Source organism: Oryza sativa, chromosome 6 (genome assembly GCF_034140825.1).
Source record: "Oryza sativa Japonica Group chromosome 6, ASM3414082v1".
NCBI lineage: Eukaryota > Viridiplantae > Streptophyta > Magnoliopsida > Poales > Poaceae > Oryza > Oryza sativa.
Genome location: NC_089040.1, coordinates 8,576,809 through 8,601,246, shown reverse-complemented (window position 1 = coordinate 8,601,246; position 24,438 = coordinate 8,576,809). Strand labels below are relative to the sequence as shown.

Here is a 24,438-nt window from a genome sequence, read left to right as displayed (position 1 = left end):
GGCGTTCAGATCTGCGCATCCCCGGCCTCGTAGAGGTCGGATCCGGCGGCTAGCACAGTCAGTGGCGGAGGTGAGGGAGGCCTCGGTGGTGTTGGTGGCCAGGAGGCGGGGGGAGGCGCTAGCGGAGGTGGAGGTGTAGGTGGCGGCCGGCTGGCGCGGGCGGAGGCGGAAGCGGAGGCACGGCTGGAGGTGTCGCCGGCAGAGGCGGCAGAGGTGGAGACCACAGCCGCCGTCGGGCCTCGGCCACTTCCCCTCCCGCCGTCGTCCGCAACCGCACCTTCCCTCGCCCCTGTCGGTCTGCCGCCGCCGGCCGCGCCTCCCCTCCCGCCCCTGCCGGATCTGGCAGCCGGGCTGGCGCCGCCGCCCCCGCCGGCCCGGTGCTGCCGCGCCTCCCATCCCGCCCTTGCCGGATCTGGCGGCCGGGCCGGCGCTGCCGCCGCCGGCCCCACCGGCCCGGCGCCGTCGCGCCTCCCCTCCCGCCCCTGCACAGCTAGAGAAAGAGAGGAGAGATAGAGAAGAAGTGGAAGAGATCCGCTAGGAGAGGAAATATCTCCTCCAAGTGTAAGATTTGGATATATATATATATATATATATATATATATATATATATATATATATATAACTATATATAAATAAGAAAATGATTCTATACTCCCAGGAGTACATATTCCCTCTCCCATCCACCGTTCATCCACAATCTGGTCTAGGTCCTGTATTCCGGCTCTCCTAACGGATGTATACGCAGTGAACCCGTTTCGATTTATATGAAAAGAAAATAATTCCTGTTGTTAATTATCCCCCCCCCCCCAATAATCGGAACAGACACCCACATCGAGCCCGTTTCGATCAAACAACTCGATCTCATCGGCGTTCCGCGCATTCCCAGGCGGACGACGTCAGCCAAGGAGATATATATATATATATATATATATATATATATATATATATATATATATATATATATATATATATATATATATATATATATATATATATATATATATATATATATATATATATATATATATATATATATATATATATATATATATATATATATATATATATATATATATATATATATATATATATATATATATATATATATATATATATATATATATATGCGGTGTGTGTGTATATATATATATATATATATATATATATATATATATATATATATATATATATATATATATATATATACACACACACACACACCGCGTCCGTGCGGCGATAGATACTGAAACATGAGGTAATCGACCTGGAGATGCTACCAGCCATTAGTGTCACCGGAGGAGAGGTCAGCGATCTTGGGTCAGCGGAGTGCAGGAGCGGGGCAACCGTACGTGGAAAAATCGACGTACGGGTCACAGTAGCAGCGATCAACCAAAGCAGCAGGTTAGTATTGATGTATTTCTACGTCAAGATCGACGCACATCTAATTTTTTCATGTTTGCAGGGGGGCACAAGAGAATTAGTTTATCAGCACTGTCGAAGGCGTATGCCCTAGAAATTGATGCATGTGATTGAATATCTTGATGTCTATAGAGAAGGATTATGTTTACGTGGTTCGGTCCATGCATGCTTTCAGTTTCAATTCGGATGCCCCTGTAGATGCATAAGCTGGTTTTTTTAGGATAAAGTATCTGGTGCTTTTACACATGAATGTTTATATGCTACCTTGCTTGCTATGCTAGTCTGTATAAACTGCAATGTTCCCGGAGGTGTATGTGCTATTTGCTTAATTTTTACCGACAGACATATACACCACATTTTTCCTTAGAGAGAGTGTATGCTGCTTTATTTCCAGTAGGGGTATGTAATGATTTTTTTTTTGTCCAGAAGAATATGCTTTCCATGCCGGGATATGTACTGATTTTTTATAACATAAGTATTAACTGAACTTTTGTATATACTGCATTTATATGGAGTGGTAAATACTGAATTTTTCTTTGAAGGGGTATGTACTGATCACTTTGTTAGACAATAGTATATACAATGCATTTTCGATAAATATGCAGAATTTTTCAATAGAGGGGGTTTATGCTGATTTTTCTTTCTACAGAAGTTTATACTGGACTTTGTATATATGTACTACATTTTTCCATGGAGAGCTATATGCTGAATTTTTCTATGGCTGGGTATATACTGAACTTTGTCAAACAAAAGTATACACTGCATTTTCCATAGATATGCTGGATTTTTTCAATAGAGCGGTACATACTGGCTTTTTTACACCGAAAGAGTAGTAACATACTGAAAAAGAAAGAGAAAAGAATAGTATGTATTCCACCAAAAAAAGGACAGTATGTACTCCTTCAACGAAAATTCAGTATACACTACAAATCTAGAACAAGTAGTATATGCTAGTACTCTAAAGATGGTATATACTACTAGTCTCTGCCTTTCAGAGATTAAGGCTTTCTATCTAGTATTATATTTATTGATGCGTCAAATATTTTCTTACTGATGCTGATATAGTATTTTTAATATTTTCTTGTAGAACGATCGCCATTTGGAGTAAGGAAATTAAAACAAATAACTCCACGTATCTGAAGCCGCAAAAGACCAAAAGCAGAGTCATACAAACTGCAATTTTTATAAGGAAAGAAAAGCAATATATACTTGATAAAAAAAGGATTTTCAATGAGAAATGTAGTATATACTGAACAAAGGAGCAGTATACTCCTTCAACGAAAAAAATGAGTATATACTCATTTAACGAGAAATGTAGTACATACTTACCAAACAAAGAAATCTTCAATGAGGAATGCATTATATACTGACTCTTTACTTACTGAAGAAAGATAGAACAGCATATACTCCTTAAAAAAAGTATATACTACTAATTCAGAAAAGTAGTATATACTACAAATATAGAACAAGTGGCATATACTAGTACTCTAGAGATAACGGTATGTACTAATTAAGTACTTTATACTTCTCAAACTAGCTTTCAGTATATACCAGATCCCCAAATAAAAAGTATATACTCTTCTAAATAGGGATACAGTATATACTGGTTCTTAAAAAATAAGTATATACCTAATCTAAAATAAAACAGTACTATACAAGTCACGAATTTGTAGGTGCATAAATACAGCGTTTCAAATTCATAGATGCAGGCATGCATGCAGCCAACCCATGCCGATATGCATGGATTTTTTTTCAACTTAAATCTACTCAGATTATTCACTGTTCGGCTCACAAATAGGAGTTTAAAAAAAAATTCTCATCCGGCTGAACAGGACCTTGTTGGATCCTATCCGATATCCAATATGGAAGAGGGAGTACGTATGGGAGTATAGAAGTATTTTCCCCTCTCTCTCTCTCTCTCTCTCTCTCTCTCTCTCTCTCTCTCTCTATATATATATATATATATATATATATATATATATATATATATATATAGTAAATTTGTTTGGTGCTCCATGGTGCCCGGGCACCATTGTTGAAATTGAGTATATACCCAATTCAAATGAGTATGAAACTTTTTCAATTACCTAGGTATTAACATTAACTATTTTACTAACTAGTTTAAAGCAAGTTTGAACTGAATTTGAACTTGTTTTTGTTAGATTTTGATTCTAGGTATATAGCATCCATACATATAATTAGTTAGGTATGTAATCATGTATTGTGAAATAAAGTTAAATTTGAGTTGTTTTGTTGATAAGTATAGGTATGAATCAAATTATTATAACTAGGTATATACTCACAATTTGAAAATTTTGAAAAATTTGAGTGATTTTGTGCATTAGATACCATGGTGCCCGGGTACCATGGTGCCCCATATGAGTGTCCTATATATATATATATATAGACACACATATATATAGTGGTAGAAGGTAGAAGTCATCTCAAACGGGCTAGGACTTAAAGCCGTTTGAGGTGAGTAAAGCTCACCTCTGACGGGTCGTTCGGCTGCGACCCGTCACAGGTAACTAGTCACCTGTCACGGGTTAGGACTTAAACCCGTTTGAGGTGAGGTAACCTTACCTGTAACGGGTTCCATTTTCAACCCTTCACAGGTGACTAGTTACTTGTGACGGGTCGCAGCCGGATGCTTCAACGATGATGGCATCCCGTATGACCCGTCAAAGGTGACGGTCATCAGTGACCATTTCGTTTGCTCGTCACAGGTATCCCATCAGAGGTGTGGCGCATGGATCCTCTGACTTTAGCAAGTAAAGTCACGGCGTGACTTTAGGGCTGTATCCACCGTCCGACTGATCCAACGGAGGACATCTCCCGCGCGCTGTGCTTCCTAATCATTAACTAGTCATTAGTACCATTTGATCGCTGATTTATCTAAGGATTAATGAATTTAAACATTATCACATGAGATTAAAAACAATCAGTTCGATAACTGAAAATGACAGACTACGCTGTGTACTAAGTTTATTCTTAGAGTAAATTTCACAAAACTACTTATACTATGATCAAATTATCACAAAACTACATATTTAACTTGGTGTTTCATAAAACTACATATTTAACACCAAATTTATTATAAAACTACACATTTAAGATGAATTGATATAAAACTCTATGGTTAGTAACTAAATTATCACAATACTGTAGGTTTAGAACCAATTTAATCACAAAGTAATAATGTTTATAGCTCCACCATAACAATAGTGCTAGGGATTTAAACTCCAAAAGTTGTAGTTTTGTGATAAGTCAATATTAAATATGCATTTTTGTGATACTTAACCTAAAATCTGTAGTTTTGTGATAAACTTCTTAAATATGTAGTTTTGAGATAATTTGGTTAAAAAACACCTGTAATTTTGTGAAATTTACTCTTTTTTTTATAAAAATGATAAAGTTTGTAAATTGTTATTTTACTAGATTCGTGCTTTGCTGCGGGATTACTAAGTAATATTTAAATATCTTTTTTTAATACCTCTAGCCTGAGCATCCCGCATGATATCCACAATCGTCTGGACCTCAAATTCTCCCGCCTAGTCCCGATCCATTACCGGCTATACTCCCACGGCCTCAAGAAACACTTGCATATGAACAACAAAGAAACTCCATATCCGAGTACAAGTTCACATCAACTTGACTCACATTAGCACACTATAATATTGCATACGAATAGAAACCATGTAGAAGTCATAAAAATGAAGCAATATATAAATTCCACGAAAGCAACCCGAAGTATCAGTCTGACCGTCGGGCAACCTGGTCAGACCGCTCCAACACCACCGGTTTGACTGGCAACACTCGCCCGGTTTGACCGGCCACCCAGAGCCGACAACACCTCACTATTCACTGTCCAAAAATGTATCATGTATTTTCAACAAACACTCACCTTAAACAATTTGTTCATCACCATGATTAAATCATCACATTAATTTCACATTTTACATAGTTTCAAACTTTCATTTTTAAAAGAAAAAGGAAAAAGAATTGGGGCAAAAATAGTTGGGGGCAAAAATTAGCAAATACTTAATTAATTACGCTCTAGTCGCTTCTCCGTTTTTTGTGCCAACCCTCACTCCCGAACGCAACCTATATACCCCTTCTAGCCCAACCCCTCCTCCTCCCGTCCCAACCCAACCAGCCCACACCATCTCACCGCTCCGTTCCGCACCCTCCTCCTCCCCTAATCGACATGTATTTTTTCTCCTCTTTTTCTGTTTTTTTTCTTTTCTTTTCTCCCAATCATCATAATCATCTTCCTCTCCTTCTAATCACTCATCATTTTTCCTCCTTTTCTCTTTTTTCTCCTTTTTTCTGTTCCAAATTTCTTTTATCATAAATATTTTTCTTTCGAAATTATCATTGTTTAATGTGTATATGCTGTAAGTTCATTGTTTTGAAAATGCTTTCCATATACAGTAAAAAAATCACTAATTGAATAATGAAAATTTCAATATTTGATCGACGAGTTATAGCAAAATACATATGCATCAACTTATTCATAGCCACCTAATCGATTTATGATGCTATAAAATGGTGTACATAAGGGATTTTTCGTGTAATGACACATGAAGCAAGCACAACCGGGTTCAATGCTATATGATTTCTGAATTTGTTTTGTCATTGTTTTGTTTATCTTATTTCAGTTTGTCGTTAAAATTGGCAAAGTTTTTATCAATTGTGAAAGTTGTTTTCACCTACTACAACGTGTAGGCATTTTCACTAGTTTCTATTATGTAATTAAATCTTGTAAACAATGGATATTAAAATTAAAATTAATTTTAATATATAAAACTAGAAAAATGCCCGTACGTTGCAACAGAAAAGAAAATAAATTGTGATAACTACGAGATATTTAGGGTTCATTTTTTTATGATCTAAATCCTTCAAGAATCCATATTCTTCATGTGTGCTTGCCAGTTAACTTGTTTGAAATAACTGAGTTTCTTTTGTTAAAATTTTCCACCAGCTTCAACACCAAATAAGATCTTGCAGAAATAAACTTGCTCACATCCAACTAAAATCATTAAAGTGGCATAACATTTGTTCCCTACATATTTCAACATTACATGACCTTATCATATTGAATGCTACCGATAAGATAGCATCATCAGTAGAAAACCTAGTTAGGGCATGTTTAGTTCCCACACAAAAATTTTACACTCCGTCACATCGAACGTTTGAACACTTGCATAAAGTATTAAATATAGGCTAAAAAACTAATTGCACAGATTGCGACTAATTTGCGAGACGAATCTTTTAAGTCTAATTGCTCCATGATTTGACAATGTGTTGCTACAGTAAATATTTGCTAACGACAGATTAATTAGGCTTAATAAATTCATCTCGTTGTTTACTGACAGATTCTGTAATTAGTTTTTTTATTAGTGTCCAAACATCTCATGCGATACTATATATAATATCCGATGTGACACGCCAAAACTTTACACCCTTGGATCTAAACATCCCCTTTATCAACAATATTAAAAGGAGTGAAGATGTCGTGGGGGGTGCGCTAATCGGTGCCTGGGCGTGCACCGCTCCCCCCGCGCGACACGCCCCCCTCTAGTCCATATATATATATATATATATATATATATATATATATATATATATATATATATATATATATATATATATATATATATATATATAGAGAGAGAGAGAGAGAGAGGAAAATGCAGATTTGCACTCGGGTTAATATGTACCTACAATCTACACCGTTGATGTGTTCCAAGATTCGTGCTACAAAATGAACCTAACCTTAACCAAATGAATGCTTACTATAGGGAGAAAAGATAATTAGGATTAGGTTGGTTCACAATATGTATAACATGTATGTTGCATTTTTTACCAAATAATTTTTTCAATAATAATCATATATAACATTTATCTATCTAGTGCATTGTATTTCTCTAACCCTTATTTTGTTTATAACATGATATTTAGTCAAAATGAGAAACAGTATATCTACTATATGACCAAATTGTCATCTTGCAAAAATGATATATATCCTACCATCAAAACTACATAAACAAGATAATTTATATAAACAAGGTAAACTACATAAACAAGTTTTGCATACAAGAAATACAAAAATTATATAAACAAGATATTTTACACTTGTAAAAAATATAGTATAATGTAAATATCATGCATGTTATATTTTGTTAGCACCTAATATACTTGCCCTAAGATTCATGCAAGATACATATAGGGTGTAGATTGTGGGTACATGTGAACTCGCGTGCAAAAAATCCAACTCATATATATATATATATATATATATATATATATATATATATATATATATATATATATATATATATATATATATATATATATATATATATATATATATATATATATATATATATATATATATATATATATATATATATATATATATATATATATATATATATATATATATATATATATATAACTCTTATGCATAGCCACCTAATCGATTTGTGAGGCTATGAAATGGTGTATTTTTTCGTGTAATGACGTATGAAGCAAGTACAACCGGGTTCATTGCTATATGATATATGCAAGTATATATATATATATATATATATATATATATATATATATATATATATATATATATATATATATATATATATATATATATATATATATATATATATATATATATATATATATATATATATATATATATATATATATATATATATATATATATATATATACTTGTAAACATTATATATACGCACACATTTTTTATGTATAAAAGATATATGCATGTGTGCAAAATTTGTATACACGTATACACACATATACAGTTTGTATACAAAAGGTAAAGCCTACACGTTAAGCCTATGGAGTGATAGGCCAAAATGGAAATCCTGACCCGACAAACCAAGGCAAAAATAAACTTTGTGGACTGATTGCGTATACGGACCAGCGCACGGCTAGTCGCGATTCAGCCATTTCGTCGTGGAAGGAGAGAGGGGTGAGGTGGTGGTACACCAAATCCTAGATGGGTAGAGCATGAGGGAAAGAGAGGAATGTGATGGCATGGGAAATAGAATGGTATTAAATCCTAACATAGAACCATGGATCAAACCTCGTGCGTCTTATGTACTCTCTACCCCTCCATAAAAAAAATCAAACCCTAGGTTTGAATCTGGACACATGTGTCTAGATGTGTCCAAATTCAAATCTAAGGTATGATTTTTTTTTTTGAGACGGAGTAGTATGTCCCATAATAAGTGCATCCTACGGAGGGAGTAGTATTGTGGTTTCAGCAACAAAGAATCAGAATCAGATCCTGACACTGACATGTAGATCTTATCTGGACATTCATAACTAATCAGCTCAAATATAGAAAGGATCCTAACAGACAACGAAAATTTTTAAGGTCCGAAACCGAGAGCACAAAGAAAGTAAGAAAAATGGCTAATTTGATGCTGGATGAGTGCCTACTTTTATTTTGATATTCTTGTGTTGATCGCAATAGCAAAGCTTGCTTAGAAAATAAAATAAGCAAAAACATGTTGTTTCCAGGTATTAAAGAAAAATCAATAATTAGCTAACCAAATTAAAAGAAAAACCAACCACGAGTAACACTATTTGCATCACGCGGTTCCAGTACAATTATTGCAAAATTGGTTTTTATCTGTAAGCATCATGCGGTTTCGATACATGCAAATAAAAAAAATGATCATTATCTCCAGTGGAATCGGATGGATTTGTTGTGGATGAGGTAGAAGGGAGGAAATAAATTGGGGGTAGAAGGGGCAGTTGCGGAGGCCAGCCGCATGAGGGGGAGAAAAAACATGGTTAACACAATAGGAATTGGGCACGCGCAAAGCATCCCATCGGACTCGCGCGCCATGAGCAGCGAACCGACGACGAACGGATACACGAATCGGACGTTAACATGGCGGCGAACCGACGACGAATGGATACACGGATCGGACGAGACATGCACAATGGACAAAAATTTTATTTACGAATACGGAATAATCTTCAATTTTTATAATAGAAAAGAATAAAATATTATCTTTTATTTATACAACTATTATTAACGATATACTCCCTCCAGTTTTATTTTAATTATTGTTTTAGACAATGACACGGTCTACAAGATATATCTTTGACCTTATTTTTTTTATTATAATATATACATTAAATAAATGCATGTTTATTTTTATTACAGTGCTTTGAAAGACAAATTTATATATGTTGTTCTAGTTTCTTTAAACTAAATATTTTTAAAGTTACTGATGGTTAAAGTTATAAAAGTTTAACATCAACCTTATTCAAAACGTCAATTAATATAGAACCGGAGGGGTACACTTTTATAATTTGGTCCAACCATGATATGAAGATTTTGATTTTGATTTTCTTTCGATTAACACTACCGCAGAACCCCTAATATGTATCGATCCATTTAAAATCAGCATCTATTATCCGTTTCCCACCTTCATGACATGGAAAAATATAGAACCAACTCATTTAAGAACCTATAGGTACTGGCTTTCTTAAAAAACCGGTACCTGTATTATATTATGTATTATAGATATCAGTTAATTCAGAAAGGAAAAATTCGAATTATCCCCCATCCCCCGAACTATCGTGGTTGACCTAATTACCCCTTTAAACCCAAAAACCAGACATCGCTCACTCTAAACTTTCAATACCGGACGAATTACCCCCTCGACCTAATCCAAGGCGGTTTTGTCCTACGTGGCATACGCATGGCACTCCAGCCAGCATTTCTTTTTTTAATGGTGGGCCCACCTGTCATATATACTCTCTCCCCTCTTCTTCCCTCCCCTCTCTCTCTTTCACACCGCACGGCGATGGGCGGCACCGCGGGATGTGGAGGCGGCGGCGACATGGGGTCGGGCGCGAGTCGCAGGAGCGGCTGGGCGAGCCGAGGCGGCTGCGGCAGTAGTTGTAGGCACGGCTAGGCGAGCGGCGTGTCCAGGAAGGGGCACTGCGGGGGGTGGGGGGCGGTGACAGAGCACGAGGATGGCGCGGTGGGCGGCAGGCAGCGCCGAGGAGGGCATTGCAGAAGGCGGGCTACGCCGATGAGTCCGCCGCCCTCTCGAGCTCCGAGTCAACGGCGACGAGTCCTCGGCTTAGGTGGGCGGCGGGCGTCGTCAAGGTCGTCGGGGAGGGCGCGCTGCACGAGGTAGGAAGGGCGAGGTGGGTAGCGCCGAGGACATTGGAGACGACAGGCGTCTCTCTCTCTCACTCTCTCTGTGGTGCCGTCAGGAGAGCGGACCCCAAGGACGGCGGCGGGCATGGTGGGGACGTTGAGGGCGTGCGGCGCAGCTCACGACGGAGCTCACAAGAAGGAATCGATGAGGCCGATGCAGTCTCGAGCTCCCTCTGCGACCCTCCTTCTTCTTCCTTCTTCTCCGCGGCCGGCAGTGGAGGTCCTCCCGTGACTCTCCCTCACTAGCGCCGTGAACAGCCGCCGTGCCCATCCCCTACCCATGTCTCCTGCATGGCGATGTCCTCCGCCGCGCGCTTCTCCCTCCCATCCGCGCCTACCGCAGATGGAGCCACCCAACCGCAGCGTCCGCTCGCTGCTCGCCGCTGACTGGTTCCCTTTCCCACCGCGTAAGCCGCCGCTCACCATCGGCCGGAGTCACATTGCCGCACCCGCGTGCACTCGCCTCCAAGCACAAAGAGAAAGAGGACTCCGTGGCGAGCGTGTGCGCGGGTCGGCTGGCATTGCCACGCGCTTCCCTCTCCCATCCACGCACACCGCAGACGGAGCCACCCAGCCATGGCGCCCGCCGCTACTCGCCGCTGACTGGTCCCCTCTCCCCGCTACGCCCACGTCCGCTCGCTGTTGGCCGGAGTCACACTGCCGCGCCCACATCCGCTCGCCTCCAAGCACAGACAGAGAGAGAAAGGGGTGGTTTAATATGACATGTGGGCCCTATATTTTCTTTTTTTTTCCTTTTTGCTGATTGGATTTCCACGTCGGCGCCACGTGTATGCGACCTATGATAAAAACCACTTTGGACTGAGTCAAGGGGGTAATTCGTCTGGTATCAACAGTTTGAGGTTTAATATGTCTTGTTTTGTGGTTCAGGGGGGTAATTCGTACTGTCGCAATAGTTCAGGGTAATTCGTACTTTTCCCATTCACAAACCAACACTTATAATTGTCTATGTAAAAAAACCGGCACCAATAATAAAAATCGAGTCGAGCCGAACTGGCATATTGGTTTTCTTAGAAGGCTATAATATGTATTTAGTTTATGTATGTGTTCTTGGCTCAATGCATCAACATCGGTGTCGCCTGAGGGGTGCTGGTTTGAAAAATCCAGTGGCTACATGGGATTCCCAACCAGTACACGTTAGGTATTTTATAGCAGTGTAATATGGTAATTTTTTAGGTACAATATAATATAATTATTAGTAGATATACGGGAGAACTAGAAGCATGACACCTGGAGGCATACATTTAGGCTGTGTTTGCAACACCTTTTTCCCAACTCATCTCTCTCGTTTTCCGCGCGCACGTTTTTCAAACAGTTAAACGGTGTGTTTTTTACAAAAAGTTTTTATACGAAAGTTGCTTAAAAAAATCAAATTAATCTATTTTTGAAAAAAAAATAGCCAATACTTAATTAATAACGCACTAATGGACCGCTCCATTTTCCGTGCGGAGAGAATAAGTTCCCATCCACCCCATGCGAACACAGCCTTAGTTTATAACAAACTTTGGTAAAAATATATAAAAAATCTTATTAAAATTTTAGTAATATTGTCAACTTACTAAAATTTTAGCATTGCTAAAATTTGATACTTAGTACAATCTGAAGAGCATATAAGAGCACAAATAAAACTAACAAGCCAACTGTTTTACCTGGAGAAAGCCCACATAATAGCATAGCATGCATGCCACGTACGGCGCGCGGTTGCTCTCGAGCAATGACTGACTCCCCCACCTATTCGCGGCTCGCGAACCTCCACCTACCGACCGGCCCTGCATGGCGGCATCAGCGTTCTCGCCCATGCCATGCCGGCCCATTCTTGCCGGCGCCGCCCCGTCTCCTCCTCCCTCCTATACACTGCACGCGGCGGTGCCCAAAAGCGCGGCGCCAGCCCTACCATCTGTGGCCTGTGGTTCAGTAACTTCGCCCCCCGTCAGAAACTTCAGTCAACAACAACAAGGTCGTCTCGTCTCGCAACACCAAAGAACCGAACCAACTCGTCCAAATGGAGACACAGATAACAGAGCTATTTGGCCTTATGGCAGAGCCCAGGAGACGCTCACAAGTACACAACTAGTACTCGTAACAGTCTAGTATACACAGTTCTACAGTATAGTGTCAGAACTGGACCTGTGGTTGAAACTTGAAAGCAGGACCAAAGATCGCCATCGAGCTAGTGTAGTGTGATCTCTAGTTTAATTGTTCATGAGAGAGTAATGGCTTTTATGTCCACAAAAACTCTCATTAAGAAAAGGCAGAACAGAAATTGTTGCGCATTAATACCGGTGTATCTTCATCCTCTTGATGCTTACGCCAAATCATGCAATTCATCATGCTTGCATGTGAGCTCACCAACCCGTAGAATTTTAGCTCACCAAGCTCACCAAATGACATCGATCAGGACACCTTGGTTTCCGCCTTTAACCGAGTAGTAATGGGCTTGTCTGCATGAATAACCTCTGCTGTCATACGTCGTACTTGGAGGATTTGCGTCCTAACATTGCATAATAATCGAATTAAAAGCATCCTATTGTTACTGACTTCAGAAATTTACGGTCTCATTTTTTTCTTATGCTTATGTTTATAATTGTCAGCTAAAATTTTGAATTTTGAATTTTAAATTTAGAGATGATTTTAGGATTTTTTTTCATCGTTGTTTATCTTTCAGCCTTTGCTTTTAGATAGTTAAGAATACGCATATAAAAGTTTTATTTACAAATTATTTTTTATTTACAAATATGTCGTTTTATTTTGTTTTTCTCTTATCAACCAAACGATGGGGTTGTTAGGTTTGTGTGTTGTGCATAAACTTAAATTATTTCCGACACGGTACAGGTGAATGTTTTATATACATGCAATTGATTTCAATAGAATTGGAGCCATTATATTCTTCTTCATTGCATTTGCATTATGCCCCAAGTCAGCGATCCAATCTAAAATGGATCCTTGGCAATTAAATGAGGGAGATGTACAGAGGAATGATACAATGCACATCTTGGTGATTCTCAACATTCATATGCTCTAGATGGTCAGGGGGCGACGACGACGGCGACATTCCCACATACTACTTGGCAATATTGCTGTTCTATACCATCCCAACGCCCATCTGCCATCGAACAACGACCTTGGTAACTCATCAGTAAGGTACATTTAACATTTTTTGTTTCAGATAGAACATTTCATATCATGAAATCCGCTGGATCGATTCTAATGCAATTCATTTATTCCTTTCCGCACACATTTTGACAGCGAGATTTACTTTATGGTTCCATCAGCGAGTTTTTTTTTTAAAAAAAATCATTTCTGATAAAACTTACGCAAAAATGATAGTACTATGAAATTTCTGCATTAGATTGTAAGTGGCTCTTGTTGCATTTTGACACTGACCCAAGATCATCTCCTAGGTTTGAGATGATGTGTCATGTGTGTAACATACTCCGATAAAATGCCACAAATAATCATTGTGTTCTTTTTAGCAAGTACATATATATTTGACAGTATGCCATCTCACGCGTAGTTGTGTACTTATTTTAAAAATAATAGAATAACAATCCGGTCTTTACTCAACGAGTTATAACCAATTACTACAAAATTCACACAAGAACAATCTCAGCACACACTAATATAACTTAAAGCAAATACAAACTAATAAACACCAACAACGAAAATTAGTTGTTGTACTTCTTTATAAAGATAAATTAGTTGTTCTACTTTTGTTTTTGCGTGGTCAACCGAAGAAATGCATGCAGATCGATCCAGGCTACACCTACAACAACAGTGTATAACAACTGAAACTTTGCAACTGGCTGGCTTCCAGTTTAGGCGATCCAACCAAACAAAGCAACCACATAGAGTCGGCTGGCATGGAGGAACGGACACATGCCCACCTGTGTTGCGCTCTCTGCCACTTGGCGCTGAAAAAATGCTGCACCCCTCTGCTTTGCATCGGCGAACACCTGTCGCTTCCAGATAATTTTCTTTTTTTAACAGGGCTTCCGGAAAATTCTTACGGTGAGAGAAAGTTAATCACCGGTAACAATGTACAACCTCCGTCCACAATATAAATAGTGATATCCTGTTTGTTCGCTAATAAAAAAAAAAGTGTAGAGTACAACTTATCCCATCAATCAGTTTCTATTTTATTATTATTTTTTTTATCTTACTTCCAATCATAATTGCTTATTTAAGATAGGGTATACACTTTATCAAATAGGTTAAGATTAATTATTTGCTTAGTTAAAATATGATATTAATTTATTTAAAATAAATTAATTGTGTGGTCTGCATAATTGTGTCACTAGTATTGAAATAAAATTATATTATGATTCAAAATTTTCTATATTTTTTAATTTAAAATCTTAAAAATAGAATATTTGACTCGTTTGTTATGTTTATCATTAATTATATCTTGTTATGTATATAATATCTATGGTATAAATAAAGATTTAATTAATTTAATTATATGTTTGCCAAGAGAAGTAATAAACAAAATTACCATATCATTTTTTTAGTTTTGACTTCAAAATTTACCGCCTATCATATTTTCCCCTACAGTTGAATTTACGTTGAATTTACTGAATATGCAAAAATTGAGCTCTCTTTGATCTTTGTGTTGTAGTTGTCTATCATATTCTTCCCTACAGTTGCATGAATCACATCTCCCTACAAGTAAAACAAACATAAAATTAGTATTTATCTAAAATAAGATCGATCAATTATTTACATAAGGAAAAACCATGTTCCACCATTAAGATGATATCAAGCCTTAGTAGTTCATCTCTTGCCGAGTCGAACAAATCACACAATCATGACTTTAACTTTAATGTTCCATTCCATGTATGTCCTCTAGTTGTTAGCTCACCTAGTTTCTTGTCCGTTGTCTTCTAAACTAGTCCGTTGTCCTCTAGTGACTAGCCAGGCCGAGTACTGCAGCCCGAGTACCGCAGCCCGTCACCGGGATCTAAGCTGGAGCCAGACCTAGTACCGCAGCCCGTCACCGGGATCTAATCTGGTTTGACAGAGGGGTTGTTGACGAAAAAAATCGAACACACCGGCCTGGGAGATCTGCTTAGCTCCAATGCAGGTCCAAAGGTTGGTCCATGTTCTAAACACTTGCCCTCCATACACGAGGTCAAGTTATCGCAATCACCCAAGCGTGTTATGCGACTAGTCCCCACTCACAACCGGAGAGAGAGACAGTTCACTTAACAACATATGTGCTTGCATAAAAGGGTCTCCAAGAAGAAGACAAAAAGGAAATAACTAAAATAGGACAAACATATGTGTTGTGTATACATATCAGACGTGATGTGTCTGATGGGAACCCCAGGCCGCTTAGAAGGGATACAAAAGAATACCACCACAACGAACGGGGAGCTTCCTGGGCCAACAAATTCGTGGTCGAGATAGTGTTGAGCTTGCACGTGCTGTGTGTACACGTAGTATGGGGGAGAAGGCTGCCACCACACGTGCCAGACCCTCCCCTGCTCCCTCAGTATGTGAGAGCACCAAAGCAGCTTGCCTCACATAGGGGCGATGATGTGGTGTCGGTCGGGCACAGTAGATTAGAACCCATTTGGCCGGAAGTGATAGTGTTGGTGTGTGAGAAGCCGTTAAGCACATCGGCACCATTCTCTTAGTTAGAGAACATGGCGGCAATGAACCACCGGGCGCGGGAACCCGAATTCACACACGTGTTGCCCTACCTAGTGCGCTAGCTCTCTAAGTATGAAATTTCTCTAGTGGGAAAGTGAGTACTCCCCCATGAACATTCGGCGTGATGCACGCAGGGAATTATATAGGTTTAGTCCACACAGATGCGTGATACCCTACTCTTGTGTGTGGACGATGGACGATCGAAATGTGTTACATTGTTGTTGGTATTTCTTAACGGCATTGCTAGAAATATGAATTCCCGGCAATGGCGCAGAAATAGTCCCGGTATATTTATGATAATAGAAATAATCCGCAAGAGCATAGATATACCATTGTAGCATTTTACCTAGAAGTATTCCAAGGTATCGTATTTATTTAATTCCAAGGGAAGATTTTTAAGATTTTTACTTGAATCTGTTAGCAACAGTAGTGCGAAGCAGCTTGAACTGACTTGTTCTAGCCATTGGCCGGCTCTAGTCGACTTGAACTAGCAAAGAGAAGTTCAAGTCGACCGACGGGTGCAATGGAGCGAATAAGTCAAAAGTTTCTTCATTTCAGCAATCCACGGGCCCACCTGTCTACCTCCACGGAAGGTAGAAAGGGAGGTGCGTGGAATGGATACTGAGGGGGTGACATGTTGTGCATCCTTTTTCTCCACGGTGATGTGCACTACAGGCGCTGCCATGCCTCCCATGTCGTTGACGGGATGTGTAATGTTTGATTATGTCTTCACTGTCTCTGAGCTTGCGGGGTTGGTGAGGAAGAGTTGGATGCCCCGAGCACAGCCCACGGGGGCCACACCTGAGGAGAGAAATGCCTCGAGCACAACCCACGAGGGACCACGTATGAGGAGAGAAATTCCCGAGCACGGCCCACGAGGGATCGTGCCCGAGGAGAGAAGTGCCCCGAGCAGAGCCCACGAGGGGGGCACGCTCAGGGGCTGATCCGCCCCGAGTACAGCCCACGGGAGGCCACGCCTCGAGGGCGGATGTGCCCCCAAGTAACTGATGATGAGGACCCTAGTTCCCATTTCTACGACACACACACCAAAAGTCCTTGGTGAAGGATGAAAAAAATTGGAAAAGGCAAAATCCAGTGACTATGGTGCATTCAACATAGACCTGTTCTTTTGTTGTCATGATTGGCGGTGACTCCGTTGTGTTGGTTACAAGACATGTGTTGCTATTCAGATTGGTTGTTCTATTGTGTTGTTTGCTACTATTTATTGGAGGGTGAATCAAGACCACTTTAGGAATTAGTGAAAGCATATACAAAAAGGATTGGGTTATTGAGTTTGTTTGTGTTTGAATTTGTTTATAATTGTTGTTGCCATATACTTCCTCTGTCCCAAAATAAGTTAATCTAGTATTGGATGATTCATAGTATGTCACATCCAGTACTAGATTAAATTATTTTAGGACGGAGGTAGTATGAATCCGTGTCTGATCCGTTGTCTTACAGATGTGGTGGGAGTTAGTATTTTTTGCAATAGATGATGGTGCAAAATTTGTTATCGTTTACATAGTAAATTACTACTATCTTTTGAAAAATCAGAATCTACCATATCAGGATCTACAAATAAATATAGAACATAGTAACTTCCTTGATTCGTATCCAAATTCTACACTTATATACCATGTGATACATAAACTTGAACACATAACAGTCCTCACGTAAATGCGGAATGGCTGATTGTCAGGCACACAAACCACAGGAACCAATCGCCGATTTGCTTAGGCAGGGAGGCACCTACTCCCTCCATCCAATAATAAGTTCATTTTTAGACCCTTCCATTTGTCATTGTATTGAAGTTTGTGAAAGTAGGATAAAAATGTATTCAGAGTAGATAAAGAGAGGAATAATTGCATTATGATTTGATAAAGTTGAGGTATTATAGTCTTTTTTTTTGTTTTGGTTTGGTGATAGTATGTGTAGAATGAGTGAGAAATGAACTTAATTTGGGACGGAGAGAGTACATATATAGCGGGAACATCCTGAATCATGGCACATACAACTTGGCACGCAGGATGATGGATTAGCTAGTGACGACACATCTTATCCTTCCCCATCCAAAAGGATTTCTATCGATTAAACACATAAAATCCCCACCGATGATCAGTTGCAATTTACTCTAATGACAATAAAGAAGAGGAGTGATAAGTATGATGTAAAGGAGTAAGGTGCCATCCAAACAGCCTCTTAGTTTTCCTTTACTCTATTCCTCCAATCGAAACAAGTGAACAAAAACAAAATTTCCAACAACTTTCTTAGGTTCCTTTGCTTTTCCTCGTACTATTCTCATATTGAAACATGCCCTAATTTTACACATATATCATTTGTGCATTTTTATAATCCATGTATTCTTTTATTCTCTTGTTCCAAATAAGGCAAAAAAATATTACTCGGGCTTCATGGAAAAAAAGTTGCAGGATTAGAGTGCCCTAGCACCTCAAATCGGGCACTCAAATCCTATTAATTGAAAAAAAAGCGCAGGGAAATTATATGAATGATTGTTTCGATGTAGCATGAAAAAACATAGCAATTAAAAGAGAAATTGATAATAAAAGTATTTTTTTCCAAGAGGCTAGACCAAATGTTAAAATTCCTCGCAAATCCCTATGTTTTCAACCAATAAAAATGAATTCTTTTTGGATTTTTTAAAGGAATTACTTTGATCCAAAGGCTATACATAAAAACTTTCGATAGAACTGAACTCGTTCAAACTTCCTCCATGAATGATTTGTCCGAAATAAGACCTCGGTAATGATCAACACTACTACATACTCCATCTCCCTAAAATACCTTACTTTTAGCTATGCACGTGGATAAAGCATGAAGTTTTACAATCCCTAGGGGTTTTCGTGAAAATGAAATCACCGGGGTCCAGTTTATAAAAATCATGCAGGTTTCACCTCAAAAACGGCAATGTGAACCATGCAAAGTATGTTTGGAAATGAATTGATTAGTTTTAAATTCTATTGAAAACCTAGGAGTTATGGGCCTGTTTGGGGGAGCTTTTGCTTAGTAGTTCCGCAAAACAATCCAGCATTTGATCCAAATTTTCTAAGAAACTGTAGTTACAGAATTCAAAAAATAAACTAGAAGCCAGGAGCTGGAAAACCAAGTTTTTCTATATTTTCATAAGCTAGCTATTGACCAGCTGTTAATCGTTGAATAGTACGGGCCTAATTGGGCCAGCCCTGACTTTTTGGTGGCCCAGTGCGGAACAAAAAATGAAGGCCCCTATTCACCATAAAAATACAAGATAATACTTAAAAACTCATTGAAATTAACGAATTTCACACTAATAGGTTTAAAATACAAAAAGGAAATGTCTCTAGATCATTTAAAACAATTTCTTCTAACAGTTCTAGATGCAAAATCAGTGATGATAGTGTCGATATCAATCTCATCCAGCAGCCTCTGCTCAATCCCGCCTTGCCTACAAATTGAAAACTATCATTGATATAAAAATCGAAATCTATTATATTATTAAAGGAATAGAAAAAGAAGCCTCCACGTTCGCTCTCATGGTCTAGAAATTCTCACATTAATCGAAAAAAAAGAAAAGCAGAGTCTATATAGAAATATAATTTAGAAGTAGCTAAAATTCGGAATTAAAAAATAAGGAATATTAGAAGAGGAGACTAGAGTCCATATAGAAATACAATTTAGAAATAACTGAAATTTGGAATTAAAAAATAAGGAATATTAGAAGAGGATACTAGAGTCCATATAGAAATACAATTAGGAAATAGCTGAAATTCGAAATTAAAAAATAAGGAATATTAAAAGAGGAGACTAGAGTCCATATAGAAATACAATTAGAAAATAGCTGAAATTCAGAATTTTAAAAAATAAGGAATATTAGAAGAGGAGACTAGAGTCCATGTAGCAATTTAAAACTAACTAAAATTTGGGATAAACATAATAAAATTAAAAGTAGAGTTTAGATTCCGTATAAAAATACAATATACAACGAAATTAAGAAAAACATGGGAAGAAGAGTTTAAGGTCAATATAGGAGTACAATTTAGAAGTAATTGAAATTCGAAATTAAAAATTAAAGAATATTGAAAAATGAGTTTAGAGTCCACATAGAAATACAATTAGAAATAATAAAAATTCAGAAATAAAAATAAATAATATTGGAAGAAGAGCATAGAGTCTATATAGAAATACAATTTACAGAAAATTCGGAATTAAAAAAAAGAAATATTAAAAGACGAGTCTAGAGTCCATGTAGGAATATATATAATTTACAAATAACTAAAATTTGATATTAAAAATAATTAATAACTAACACGTATATAAAATATAATATGAAAATTTAGAAATAAAAATAAATAATATTGGAAGAAGAGCATAAAGTCTATATAGAAATATAATTTACAGAAAATTCGGAATTAAAAAAAAGAAATATTAAAAGACGAGTCTAGGGTCCATATAAGAATATATATAGTTTACAAATAACTAAAATTTGATATTAAAAATAATTAATAACTAACCCGTATATAAAATATAATATGAATATTACACGTTAGTAGTTTTGTAAAGTTATTGTAAAATTTATGTTGTCATTTTAATATATTTGAATAATATAATAAGAAAACATATATGCTATTTTAGTTTGATTACATCTAACTCTTAGGTAGGGAAAATATAGACAAGGGAAGATGATTGAGGAAGATTTTGAATTGAACCTGCAGACTGTGGCAGTCACGAAGAGATTAGAGATGCAAGCAATCGGGCAATGGGATGGGCATGACAAGCAAGTAGCCACGAACTCACAATCTGCTGTGACTGCGGGCCGCGGCGGCCGGGTGGCGTCGCAGCGACACGCCGTCTCTGCGTCTCACGAAGTCAAGCATATGCTCGATCGCCGATCGGTCTTTTATCTTTTCTGCCGATCGGTCTTTTGTCTTTTCTCTAACTCTATCAGACCTGGTACCATATAGTATATATATTTTAGAGGCCCTTAATTTTTGGAGGTCCAGTGTGATCGTATCGTCCGTGCTGGCTCTGGGCCGGACCGCCTAAGCAGTTGAATATGTCATTAATCGTTGCAGGAAAAGCAAAATACCTAGTGACTATCTATAACACGCATAGGGATTTTCACTAGAAATGACGAGCCTAGCAGGTATCTACTACGAGCGAGGACGAAGACAATCGAACACGGTCTTAAATTAGCAGCATCAATTCATCAGATTTATCGGTGAACCAGCCCACCGATGAGCTAGCGCCTCGCTACCACGGACCTGTTGCGAGTAAAGACACCCCCACGCTGCCCCCAACCAACGTGCGTTAAATTCGTTGCCCGCCTCGCTTTAAATTCTCTCCACTCTTCTTTCCCTCCACGACTCACCGATCGAGTGCACCACACTCCACACTCCCCACTTGCTGATCGGAGCCATTGCCGCCGCCGCCGCCTCCACCGGCAGAATGAGCTCGTCGTCGTCGTCGGCGCAGCTGAAGCGGCTGAAGCCGCTGTACCAGCATGTGGTGAACAATTTCCTCGTGGTGATGGCCGCGCCGCTGGCCGTGGCGGCGATCGTCAACGCGGCGCGGGTCGGGCCGGACGAGCTGCTCCGGATGGTGCGCGCGCTGCGGCCGGTGCACGTCTTCCTGGCAGCGTTCGTGCCGGCGGCGGCCGCGACGCTGTACCTCATGCTGCGGCCGCGCCCCGTGTACCTCGTCGACTACGCGTGCTTCCGCACCAAGCCCAACTGCCGCGTCCCGTTCGCCACGTTCCTCGAGCACGCCAAGCTGGTGACGTACGTGGAGGGCGCGTCCATCGACGAGCGCAGCGTGCGGTTCATGACGCGGCTGCTCGAGCGGTCGGGGCTCGGGGAGGAGACGTGCCTGCCGCCGGCGCACCACTTCATCCCGCCGTACCGGAACCTGGAGGCGTCGCGCGCCGAAGTGGAGGTCGTCATCTTCAACGCCATCGACGACCTGCTCGCCAAGACGGGCATCAGCCCCGCCGCGATCGACATCCTCGTCGTCAACTGCAGCCTCTTCGCGCCCATCCCCTCCTTCACCGACATGATCATCAACAACTACAAGATGCGCAGCGACATCCGCAACGTGCACCTCTCCGGGATGGGCTGCAGCGCGGGCCTCATCTCCGTCGGCCTCGCCCGCAACTTCCTGCAGGTGGCGCCGCACGGCGCGCACGCGCTGGTCGTGTCGACGGAGACCATCACGCCAAACTACTACGTCGGCAAGGAGCGCGCGATGCTCCTGCCCAACTGCCTCTTCCGGATGGGCGGCGCCGCCGTGCTGCTGTCCACGTCGCGCGCCAAGGCACGGTTCCGCCTCTCCCGCGTCGTGCGGACGCTGACCGGCGCCCAGGACAGCGCGTACCGGTGCGTGTTCCAGGAGGAGGACGGCGAGGGACACCGGGGCATCAACCTCTCCAAGGACCTCATGACCATCGCCGGCGACTCGCTCAAGGCGAACATCACCGCCATCGGGCCCCTCGTCCTGCCGGCGTCGGAGCAGCTCCTGTTCGCGCTGTCCTTCATCGCGCGGCGGGTGCTGAACCGGCGGGTGAAGCCGTACCTCCCGGACTTCCGCATGGCGTTCGAGCACTTCTGCATCCACGCCGGCGGCCGCGCGGTGATCGACGAGCTGCAGCGCAGCCTGGGGCTCTCCGACGAGCACGTGGAGGCGTCGCGGATGGCGCTGCACCGGTTCGGCAACACGTCGAGCAGCTCGGTGTGGTACGAGCTGGCCTACATCGAGGCCAAGGGCCGCATGCGCCCCGGCGACCGCGTGTGGATGATCGGGTTCGGCTCCGGCTTCAAGTGCAACAGCGCCGCGTGGGAGTGCATCTCGCCGGCGCGCAACGCCGACGGGCCATGGGCCGACAGCATCTGCCGGTACCCCGTCGACATCCCGGAGGTGCTCAAGCACTAGCTGCGCGACGTCGTACGCCGACGAGGTGACAGTGTGCGTCTGCGTCTGCGCGCGCGCGGTGACACGTACGTACGTACTCCGCCCGACCGTGGCGCGTAACCGGAAAAAGGCAGCGAGCGACCGTGGCCGCGGCCGCGATAAATGCGGAGGCTGACGGGGTGCATGTGCGCGCGTACGAGCGGTTAAATCCCATCAAATTTATACACGTACGTACGTATAGGCCGTGGTCCTCTCTCTCTCTCTCGTTCAGTGTAATAACCTTTTGCTGTTCTTCTTCTTCCTCCTCTCTCTCTTTCCCTTTTGAGATCTGGGCTATTGATCTATCTCTCCCCCCCCCCCCCCCCCACTTATCTCCCTCTCTTTCTCGCGCCATTGATAAGAAAAAATAGAAATGTACTACTGCGGGTTTGGTCAATTTGTCAATCAATACTATGTACCAGCTGATAATAAAACGATATTTATATCATTCAACACGGATCTATGGGCATTGCATTTCGCAGTAACTCTTTGCTGCACACTCTGCCTGCACTGTACAGTACGCTGCTGATAGCCTTTCTGAATTATGATGCTTCGCCGGCCTCCTTGCCATGGACGGACATGGATGCATGCATTTGACCTTATCGTCTCCATATTTCTCCACTCCTGCCATGTCTCTGCACACCGACTGAGACCGGAGTTATTTCAAGGGAGAAAGTAGCAGCTAGTAAAGTACTACTACTAGCAGCATCGTCCAAGTAGGAACAGGAACAGGAACAGGAAAAGATGGAGTTCATAGCTGAGGCCGGCCGGGCTGCACTGGGAGCCTTCAATGACTCTGCATCACTGCCTGCATATATGCTGATCAGTGGAGCCCTTTTGAGAAGATCAGAAGAAGAAGATGATGACGACGAGGACGAACTGACGAAGAAGAAAATACGGCGAGAATCTTGCTAAACACACAGCGCGTTCCTGCATGGCAGTGATGGCATGATGGCCCAAATGTCACGCCAAGAACGAAGCTACTCCATCGGCACATGCTGCCATTAAAATGGGTGGCGTGTCTGCGCTGGCTGGATAATGGTCCTGCGACACTGTGGAGGAATGACTCCCGGCTCGATCGAGATTCTGCATGGGTGCTATACAATGCTGCTCCTCAACCGATTCTTGGCCTGGCCTGTCGATCGATTGATCCATCCGTTGCTGGTCAATCTGTCAGCTTGGTGACGGTAGATAGAAGT

The 24,438-nt window shown here is 40.9% G+C and overlaps 1 protein-coding gene across 1 annotated transcript; it reads left to right on the top strand.

Moving 5' to 3' along the window:
• Positions 1-21,656: 21,656 nt before the first annotated feature.
• Positions 21,657-23,687, top strand: LOC4340691 (3-ketoacyl-CoA synthase 6). The gene has a single exon (XM_015787078.3). It carries the CDS (start codon positions 21,743-21,745, stop codon positions 23,219-23,221), a length of 1,479 nt encoding a protein of 492 aa, XP_015642564.1. The 5' UTR covers positions 21,657-21,742; the 3' UTR covers positions 23,222-23,687.
• Positions 23,688-24,438: the final 751 nt, after the last annotated feature.

What these genes read in the sequence shown, in the direction of transcription:
- LOC4340691 (XM_015787078.3), top strand. Translation starts at nt 21,743, where the DNA reads ATGAGCTCGTCGTCGTCGTCGGCGCAGCTGAAGCGGCTGAAGCCGCTG.